Raw genomic sequence first — 10,405 nt, 5'->3', positions numbered from 1 at the left:
GAAATATTTTGCTGGCTGCCGGGTGATGGTCATACTGACACAGAAAATGCAAAAAAAGTAAAAGCAAAAAAAGTTTAAAAGCGTAGGCGTGACAAACGGTAGAAAAAGCGTTGCGAATAAGAACTGTTGTTGACACAAAAAAGACACAAGAGTTACCCCGAGTGCGGCACGCAAATCAAAAGCAAAAGAAAGACAAAATCAGTTAGGCAAAGTCAAGAAAAAGTGTAGCCCTTGGCGGCCATTCAAATGAATAGTCCTCGCTCAAACGCGCTCAATGGCGGCGGCAGCGTCGGCGGCGGCGGGGCAATCTCTGCCCTGCCCAGCACCCTGGCACAATTGGCGCTGCGCGACAAGCAGGCTGCCTCCGTTACCAGCAATGGCAGCAGTGAATCCTCCGTCGGTCGGCCGGCAGTGCAGCCCCCGAATGTGCCATGGACAGTCGCCAGCACGCTGGGCGAGTCCACACCCTCTTCGGCTGGAGCGCCCTCCAATGGTGATTCCAACAAACTGACCCACGATCTGCAGGAGAAGGAGGTCCAGAAGCCAGCTAAGCCGCCGCTGCCAGTGCGCCAGAAGCCCATGGAGATCGCCGGCTATGTGGGCTTTGCCAATCTTCCCAACCAGGTGTACCGCAAGGCGGTGAAGCGTGGCTTTGAGTTCACCCTGATGGTGGTGGGCGCCAGTGGATTGGGCAAGTCGACGCTCATCAACTCCATGTTTCTGTCCGACATCTACAATGCCGAGCAGTATCCGGGGCCCTCGCTGCGCAAGAAGAAAACGGTGGCCGTGGAGGCCACCAAAGTGATGCTCAAGGAGAACGGCGTCAACCTGACGCTGACCGTAGTAGACACACCCGGGTTCGGCGATGCCGTGGACAACAGCAACTGCTGGGTGCCCATTCTCGAGTACGTGGACAGTAAGTACGAGGAGTACCTGACGGCCGAGTCGCGGGTGTATCGCAAGACCATTTCCGACAACCGGGTGCACTGCTGCCTCTACTTCATAGCGCCATCGGGCCACGGCCTCCTGCCACTGGACATTGCCTGCATGCAGAGCCTGTCGGACAAGGTTAACCTGGTGCCGGTCATTGCCAAGGCCGACACCATGACGCCGGACGAGGTGCATCTGTTCAAGAAGCAGATACTCAACGAGATTGCTCAGCATAAGATTAAGATCTACGACTTTCCCGCCACGATCGAGGATGCGGCAGAGGAGTCGAAGACCACGCAGAACCTGCGTAGCCGTGTGCCATTTGCCGTTGTCGGAGCCAACACCATTATCGAGCAGGACGGGAAGAAGGTGCGCGGTCGGCGGTACCCCTGGGGCCTGGTGGAGGTGGAGAATCTTACACACTGCGACTTCATTGCCCTGAGGAACATGGTGATCCGGACGCATCTGCAGGACCTCAAGGACGTGACGAACAACGTGCACTACGAGAACTATCGCTGCCGCAAGCTGTCCGAGCTGGGCTTGGTCGATGGCAAGGCGCGGCTCTCGAACAAGAACCCCCTGACCCAGATGGAGGAGGAGAAGCGCGAGCACGAGCAGAAGATGAAGAAGATGGAGGCCGAAATGGAGCAGGTGTTCGACATGAAGGTCAAGGAGAAGATGCAGAAGCTCAAGGACTCCGAACTGGAGCTGGCCCGCCGCCACGAGGAGCGCAAGAAGGCCCTCGAGCTGCAGATTAGGGAGCTGGACGAGAAGCGGCGTGAGTTCGAGCGCGAGAAGAAGGAGTGGGAGGACATCAACCATGTGACGCTCGAGGAGATGAAGCGGCGCAGCCTGGGCGCCAACAGCAGCACCGACAACGTGGACGGTAAGAAGGAGAAGAAAAAGAAGGGTCTGTTCTAAGTCAACCCAGGGGAATGTCTCCTTCTATTTACTCCTCTCAATCCTCCATCCCCCATCCACCATCCACCATCCGCCATCCGCCACCCGATATACTTAAGCGCTAATCTCGAGAACAAACAAAAACTTAACTGATCGCGAATGATAAACATAGCGTAACCCATAAATATACATACATACCTTTAAATATATATACTACTATAGAAGTGCATACAGAAATATATCTATTGTTGGGCCGACAGCCGCCCCACAAGGCTTTTCCGCACAGCAGTCGCACTCCGAACGCGTTGCATTTGTTTTCTACCTACTATACAAGTACATATAGCAGTTATTATTGCAGTATTCTACCGATATATATATAAATACACTTATTCAGACCGAACCAACTTGACGACGACGACGACGACGACGAAGAGGAATTTGCTAGCCTAAATGAATTGAAATCCCGATAAAAGCCACACCCCTTAAAATTGTATTTAAAAAATACTTAAATATCGCTTAAACAAACGAAATATATGAAACTAAGCAAAAGTGTACGAGTATTTGAACCTAAACATAACGAATAATAACGAACACCATGTAAAACGTATGATATTGATATTGTAATTGTATCTTATACCTACTATGCATAAAGTAAACTCATTTACACACCACTCGAGCACACAAACAAGCGGCAAACAGCAGAAACAACAAAATATACTCTTCAATTTTACAAAATAAAGTCTTCTTTAGTTAAACTACATAAAAAAAAAACAGAAACAAACCTATAAAAAAAAACAAAAAAAGAGAAAAGAACGAAAATTCCATTTCTTGTCTTGTCGATGGTTTACACAACTGCCGGAGGTCATACAGGGTGTTTGGTCTTGCGGCACGCGACTCTCAATTAACGCCGAGAGGCTCCATTTCGAAATCGCCTGCGATGCAACCCCCAACACAACATTCTCCAGCGGTTGACTAATACAGTTTTTAAGCAGAAATTCTGTTGAATGGTGGGGAGTGTGTGTGACTCAGGCCCGAGCTCCGCTGGGCAGCGCTTTTGAGTCAGACGGACAGCTAAATCATTCAGCGAGACCAATTTAATGTTTACTCTTTCCAGTGTTTAATTTTTAGACCATTAGAAAAATCTCTGGGCGTACAGTGTGTGTCATTCTATTATTTAGCCTGTAAAGAGTTCAAACACCCATTATCCGGTGTTTGCCCATATAAGGCGCAAGGCTGGTGCAGTTTTAAATCCCGACCACACCCTATATGCCGCCACATACTCGTGTGCATGTGTATGGAGTGCATACTGTTGGAGGCCCCCACTTGAAATTGCTTTCTAAATGCCCCAGACACACACACGGACACACATGGACATGTGTGTACATATGGCTATTTAATTTATTCAAAAAAATTAATCCATAACCCAATTGAAAGGCACTCAATTAATGCCGTATAAAGCGTAAAATGGAAATCCATTGGTGAAAGACATGGAAACATGGAGCGAGAGTGGGACGGTGGGGAGCGCGGGGCAATGAAGGCATGCTTGTACGTCTCTGTGTATGTGCGTGCCTCTCTCTCTCGCTCTTGTCTGTATGTAAGTCAACAACGTTGACGCAGCACTTAACTCCATTCGAAGCAATTGGCTTTGGCGATCAATGAACGCAGAGTGCTGTTGCTGCTCCGAAGAAGAGCAAGAACCAAGCCCCATCGGCCACCAGAGTGGGAGCGAGAGGGGCAGTGCGGAGGAGTGCAAGTGGTGTTGTTTTTAGGACGATGACTCACATACACACACACACACACACACACAAGGCAAGAGTGGGAGGGAGAGTACTTGAACTGCTGCTTATCAGGCTGAAATGAGAGCACTTTTGCTTCTGCCTCTGCCGCTGCCGCCGCCTGCATGTGGTGTCCATGTGTGCGCTGCCAATGAGGCACCCTGTAATGCGGCCAGAATTCCTGCACGTCGTCAAATGGCAAAGACAGGCCAACGGCAACCGCAAGAAACGGAGTGTAGCCGCAGGAGCCGAAGCGTTTGCTACTCTTGCAGACTGAGAACTACATATGTACATATAGTACAATCCACTCGACTCTTCATTTCATACCACCCTCTGCAAGGGTATGTATGTATAGCGTTTAAGACCAAAAACAAATGTTTGACCGTTTCAAACAAGCTTCAGACAAGGGAAGAGAGATAGAACGTGCACCCACACACTAGCAAATATCAACGTCTGACATCTTTACGTGACTGAAAGAGAGAGAGGGAGAGAGCGCGAGAGAGCAGCTAATTGAGACCTAGAGTCAACGTTGCGCCTGCGTCGCTCTTCGCTTCAAATTTTGATTGGAAATTTCCGTTTTACAGTTTGAAATTCCTCTCTTCTCTGGTTTCGGCTCGCGAGTCTTGACATTTGACATGGCGATGGGGGAAGTGGTTTTTATGGGTTTGTTTGTTTGCTGTTGTGGTTACAGTCCCCGTCCCCGTCCCCGTCCCGGTCACCGTTTTTGTCCCCAATATTGCCCTGCCCCCGCACTGATAAGGGCCCTGCTCCCATGTTTGTGTGCATTGGTTTTATGATTTCTCTCATGTTTCCCTGTTTACAATGCAACGAAGTAGAGGAGAAGGTGCGGGTGCGGGTGCGGGTGGGTCTGGGAGTTCTATCGCTTTACATAACACTTGTGGGAACCCGCCTGGGTTGATAACAGCTCTGGGTCCAGTCCATAAATTATCTGGCAGCGGGGTTGAGCAAATAAACACTTGTTAGAACTGACACATTTGCTTGAGAGGCGATTGAGTCGCTATTTGCACTGCGCTTATCGAGGGTCTCTCTCGGAGGAGAGGACAGGCGCTAGGCTAGGACAGGCGACCAGGTCCTAGTGCCCGGCCGTGTGTGTGTGTGTGGTCTATCAAGGCACACGGAAGTTCCTCTTCTCTACTTCCGTTGCTGTGTTCCGACTTTTCTTCGCTGTGGATCCCATAGCGGTACAATTAAGTTCTCCTCCCTCTCTTCCCTGTTTGCTTCTCCTCGTTTGTCCTTTGTCCTGGCTGGATTTCCGCTACGCATGCGCTGGAAGCGTGCACAACATCCGCTCCTCGCGAATCGTCGGATCCGAGCCATTCCCGCAAATCTTTCGTTTCGTCTTTGTTGTGCATTTTACAGTTGGGATTGCCATTGTCCTGACATCCGGGGAATCCAGGCTATTAACAGGTGTCCCAGGCGAATCATTTGCGGAGGTGTGAAAAATATTCGGAGAGTTTCGAGGGTGGATCGTTCTGTGTCTGAAAAGGGAATCCTAATTGAGTTGTTGTTCATTTGAGTCCTCAAGCAACTACAAAAATTATGAGTACCTTTTCCTTAATTATATATATATATGTATATATATAATATAATGGCACTCTCAGGACTGACCCAATTTACGGATTTCTGCAAATATTTTCTCGTAACCCTTTTTCCCACTGATCTGTGGAGACCTGGCCGACCTGATGGTCCATCGCTTAATCCACAAGCTGTCAAAGCACTTGACATACATATGTTCTCAAGTACAGAAACTACACAATTATGCCCCTTAATCGTTCTCAAAACGCAAAAAAATTAAGAAAAAAAAACACAAAACACAAAAGAGACCAAAAATCAAAATCGAATAAGGGCTATTTTGAGTATAATTTCAGTTAATTGGGGGGACAGTTGGATCGGAACAAGAAGAAAAGATTTGTGGTCTGCGGTTGGAATGACCCTGGAAACAGATTTCATTGGACATCGACAGTTTTGTCGGTTATGCAAACGCAATTTGGGTCACTTCACAGCAGTTGAAAAGAACTGAAGAGGGACTGGAGGGGGCTAGGGGGCTGGGTGGCTGGGGGGCTGGGGGGCTGGAAGGCGCCTCTTCGAGTGAGTTGAATGTAGGTTAGGTGGATGCTGATGCCCAGTGGTGTAGCCAGCCATTGGCAGGAGGGGGGCGATAGGGAGCCATGGAATAGTGCTTTAGACCCCTGCTGGTAGACGGCACTGCTGGGGATAAGGATGATGCGACTGTCGGTGGTTTGTCGGGCCTTTGTGCTGCATCTTGGCTTGTGCCACCACCCCTTTTGTGTGCGTCTGCATGCTGAGTGATGCTCATCCTCGGTACATGTTTGATGGTCTCCCCACGGTCCCCGGACCATCATTCGGATCCCATTCAGTCACAGAGCTCATAATTGATGTTCAAACTGATGTTGAGGCTGGGGCAGGAGGAGCACTTGCCACAGATTCTTTCTGCTGCTGGGCCCCTCAATTGTGACACGTTTTGTCCGGCATTACTCGCATTATTGTTATTGCCATTGTGATTCGGGCAGATGATGGTTTTGTTGTGCCACATCACATTGATTTAATTAACTTAAATTAGAGAAGCGGAAGCTGTCAAATAGAGAGAGAGAGAGAGAGAGAGAGTGCGGGGGAACTGAGTTCCATCACGCCTTCAAAAGGAGTCCTGAGCGTGCCACACGTGCCAGGAAATCATCTGCTGCTGAGGTGGTAAAAATACGTTACTTGGACTAATTTCCCGGCTCGACAATGCAGCGCACAGAAATTTATTGAGCCACGCGGCAAAGGACAAAAAATCCGACCAACAAAGGTACACAAACGAGGGTCCCCGCTCCACAATGAGGGTCCTGCAATGAGCACTACCCTGCTCCATCCCTCTCCAGCTCAGGCTCAGGCTCAGGCTCATACTCGGGGTTGCAGTTGCACATTGAGCCGCAACGAGAGGCCGACTCATCAGCGGCGTCCTGTTTGGGTAATTTTTATCAGTGATCCTGAAATGAACGTTACTTTGAACGTCGGGGGCCCGGTGTTCTGCCTTCCCTTGGCACGCGCCAAAGTATCTCCCCCTCTCCCTCTTGTTCCCGTCGAACAGCTGGTCGTCCCCGGCCTGCAGGACATGCTCTGGCATTTCGGGATCGACTGAACGTCAATTTTTCAGTAATTGAAAAGGAAGCAGAGATTCCGTTTTTTTTAGAAACTGTGAGAAAGGTGGCGCGGTTCATTGGGACTTCGTTTGGGGTCTCCAATCTGTCAGAATCTTTCAGTATATTTTTAGGAAAATATTTAAAAATGTTGACATTAATCTGAGGAATGGAAAAAACGACAATTGATGTTACTTAAGAGGCCAGAGGCCCTTAGAGAAATCAGATGCCATTTATAGAAAACTTTTAATCGATTTTTTGAGCACAATTCGGGTCTCACGGAATCCTTAGATCCCTTCCTTTCAAAGTACTCTCCCAAAACTCACTCAGAAATTGCACTCCACTCAAGACTCAACTCAACTCAACTCAAATAAACTCAACTCAGTTCCTTGAGACAGGCAAAGGCACAGGCACAGGGCGTGAAATGTGTCAGCCCCGGATTTCCAGCGAAAGCAGCGGCCGAGCAAAGTTCTCTAACCATTTTCATGGTTGCTGGCAAATTATCTATTCGGGGTTTTCTAGGATCTAGGACCCACCCTGGGCCCCGGCCGCGATGGCCAAAACCGAGCAGCGCTGACCACAGCAAGTGTCGACGGCGGCGCAGGCTGATGCGGAGGAGAGTCCTGGTCCACCACTCATAAACACATTATGCATGCCGCCCCGGGGGGGGGGTGCTCGGGCTGATCGCCGGCTCGTTGTCAATGCGAAAAAGTGTCAATAAAACCATAACGCGTTTTCCTGGAAAGCGTAAAATCAGGCAACGCCCGGAACCTTCGCTCCGACTCCGACACCTACTCCGACTCCGTCTTCGAATTTGATTCTGAGGCTGACAGTCTTGTTTTGACAATTCCCATTGTCTGGGCGATTTTTGTAGGCGAACCATAAAGCGATTATGATTGGGAAATGTTTAGTTTTTTCCTCTCTGGAGCAAAGCAGAAACTAATTACCGCTGATGATACGGTTTTTGTTCGAAACTCGGCCAAAAAAATGAACCTTGTTCTGCATAAATAAACCATTTATTAAAAGTATCACTCGGCCAGAACGAATTGAGCAACGAGGCTCCGCTCGGCTCGGCTCGGCTCGGCTCGGCTCGAGTCGCTTGAGGCCGGGGGCTCTGTCGGGCAGGATCGCATGGCAGCCCGTAGCCAGGTGTGCGCCGAGTCGTGTGACGACACAATCTCGCAAGGAAAGGAATTAATATTTGTATTTTTTATGCATACGAGTAAGATCCTTCTTGGGTTGGGTCTGCTCTGAGACAAAAAAACGAGAAAAGTTTGCTGCGCATGCGCAGCCCTGTGCCACCCCTTGGCGAGTGCTCCTTTTGTTTGACGCTTGTGAAATCTCTTGCGAAATGTACAACCAGAGGGATGGCTTTGCCAGTTAGGGGCAGGGGCAGGGGCACGGGCAGGGGGAGGAGCAGCAGGAGAGGGTTTCCAGAGGTCGCTGAGGCGCAACGACCTTTCGCTGGGCGAGCGCCCATTCATTCTGTTTCGGGGTTTTCTTTGCTTTTGCTTTTGCGTTTCGTTTGCAGCTGTTGTTTTTGCTTGAGCGAAAGATTTTTCTTAAAGACACCCCAAAAAAGGAAAAAAAAACCTTCCCTCTCCCCTTTCCAGACCAGCCCCCTGTCTTGGTTGTGTGCAACGCGTGTGAAAGTTCTGTACTCCTGCCACAGCCACGCTTCAGCCATTTTGTTTCTGGGCCTTGGATCAGAGATTCCTTGCCGATCCGAGCTGCGACGCAGTTCGAACTAGTCTGGGAGAAGGCAATGGAAATGTGTGGCAGAAGCGTGTGCAGAGGGGTCTGGGGAGGGGTCCCCTAGGAGTGGGCAAACAAAAGAAGTTTGCCAAAGAAATTACGGTTCACTGGAATCCAGATAGATGTCGTAAATTATGGATTTCTGTATACTCCAAGCAGCAGGACACTACAGGCCGTACATCAGTCGCTGTTCCATAGTTTTTTTGGCCAACTTTTATTGAGATCTTGCCTAGCCAGGGCTAGTGCTTATAAACATTAGAGAAGATACAAATGGATGCTTTTTTGGGCCATTTTTAAGAACTGAAACTGGGTGAATTGCAGACAGTCCTTGGGCTGTTGTTCTTCCGAGTCCAGTCTTTGGTTTCCTCATTAATGCCTCTGAGTACTTACCATCAAATGCTCGGCCAAGTCAAATGCCAGCGAATGTCCCGACCTTGATGGGAGCGGTAATTGCTTTATAGTGCACACCATCATATATAGTGCTCACACAGATACTCCCACTCGCACTCGCACTCGCACCGAGCCGTGGAAATGGCCTCGAGGCAAGGTTACGTTTTATGATTTGGCAAATTTCCACTGGGCGAGGAGTTCCGTGTAAGGCGGTTCGGCCGGGACTGCTGAAGCGGATGGACGGGCTAGAAAGGATGCGCAGAGTTGGCTGGGATGGAACCCAGAAGGATGCAAGAAAGGATAACTTTATGAGAGGCTCGTAAAGCCCGTTGAGCATTCGACAATTGAGCAATGGGTGATTATTTGCTTTGGTCACAATAAAGGCGACGGGTGGCAAGGATAATGCTAGGCTATCCTTGCAATCCTTCAGCCATTAGCACGACGATTAGCGGCTTTTGCATGGTCGGTTCGATGAGGAAAGGGCTTCGCTTCGCCCGGACTTCCAGGAAGTCCAAGGACCTCTTTGCCCGTTTTTTGCAAGAGATTTTTTTAGTTTTGGGTAAAAAAGTTCCTTAGATTTGCGTAAAAAACGTTTGCCGGCGATTAGAGAAGTCAATTCTGGTTCCAGGAAAGTCTATTGCGTCCTTTTATGGCGTCTGTGAAAGGCTTTGTCCGGTTATCCAGGCACAGGATTGAGGCGCAATGTTATGCAAGCTTGTCCTGGGCTCTGGCTGGACTGCCGTCGGAGGTTTCTCTGGAAAGGTGTCGCCTCCCTCTTCTCGGGAAAAAGAATTTGTAAACCCAGGCTGAATTCCCTTATCCAGCCGATAAGCTGACAAAATTTCTTATCAAAACAAACAACAAATAGGGATTCATAAATTTTCGATAATTGTAAATTCAGCCCAAAAAGTATCCCTGGGCAGACCCGTTAAACTAATTTTCCCAGCTCCCAGCCATCCCTCTCTATGGAAGGAAACAATAAAAAATAGAGGAATTTCTCAGCGAAAAATGGAAAAGGGATCAGATCAGCAAGGATCATTTGGGCTCTGGGCTGCTACACTAATCGTTTATTATGATCAACGAACTGAATCAATAAAACCGAAAACGAAGCGCCCACTTCAGGACATGTCATCGTCCTGGTTCCCACTCTCATCCTCATTGTGGTTCATTCCCATTCCCATTCCCATCCATTGCCGTTCTCAGATCAACCTGTTTCACAGGGTTCACAGGACTGTCCTTTTGTGTGTGCGTTGGAGTGTTACCGTTGCTGGTCGTGAGAAATGAATGCACTGAGGGGTAACAGGTCCTGGTGCTGGTGGTGGTGGTAGTGGTGGTGGCTCCTTGTCTTATGCTGGGGTACAGCCTACAGGTATGCAAAAGTCAAATTTGTTTGCTATGGGAATTTGTCGAAGGTGTCTGGGGCTTGCGAGTAAATCCCTCTGATGGGAATTCGCTTATTCCTCCCTTTGTCTGGTCTGAATTCGATGGAAGGAG

General features: G+C 49.0%; 1 protein-coding gene across 1 annotated transcript; it reads left to right on the top strand.

Annotated features, from left to right (window-relative positions):
- LOC108160366 (protein peanut) lies at positions 1 to 2,569 on the top strand. The gene has a single exon (XM_017294338.2). It carries the CDS (start codon positions 247 to 249, stop codon positions 1,849 to 1,851), a length of 1,605 nt encoding a protein of 534 aa, XP_017149827.1. The 5' UTR covers positions 1 to 246; the 3' UTR covers positions 1,852 to 2,569.
- Positions 2,570 to 10,405: the final 7,836 nt, after the last annotated feature.

Source organism: Drosophila miranda, chromosome 3 (genome assembly GCF_003369915.1).
Source record: "Drosophila miranda strain MSH22 chromosome 3, D.miranda_PacBio2.1, whole genome shotgun sequence".
NCBI classification, from domain to species: Eukaryota; Metazoa; Arthropoda; class Insecta; order Diptera; family Drosophilidae; genus Drosophila; species Drosophila miranda.
This window is presented reverse-complemented; position numbering and strand designations above follow the sequence as displayed.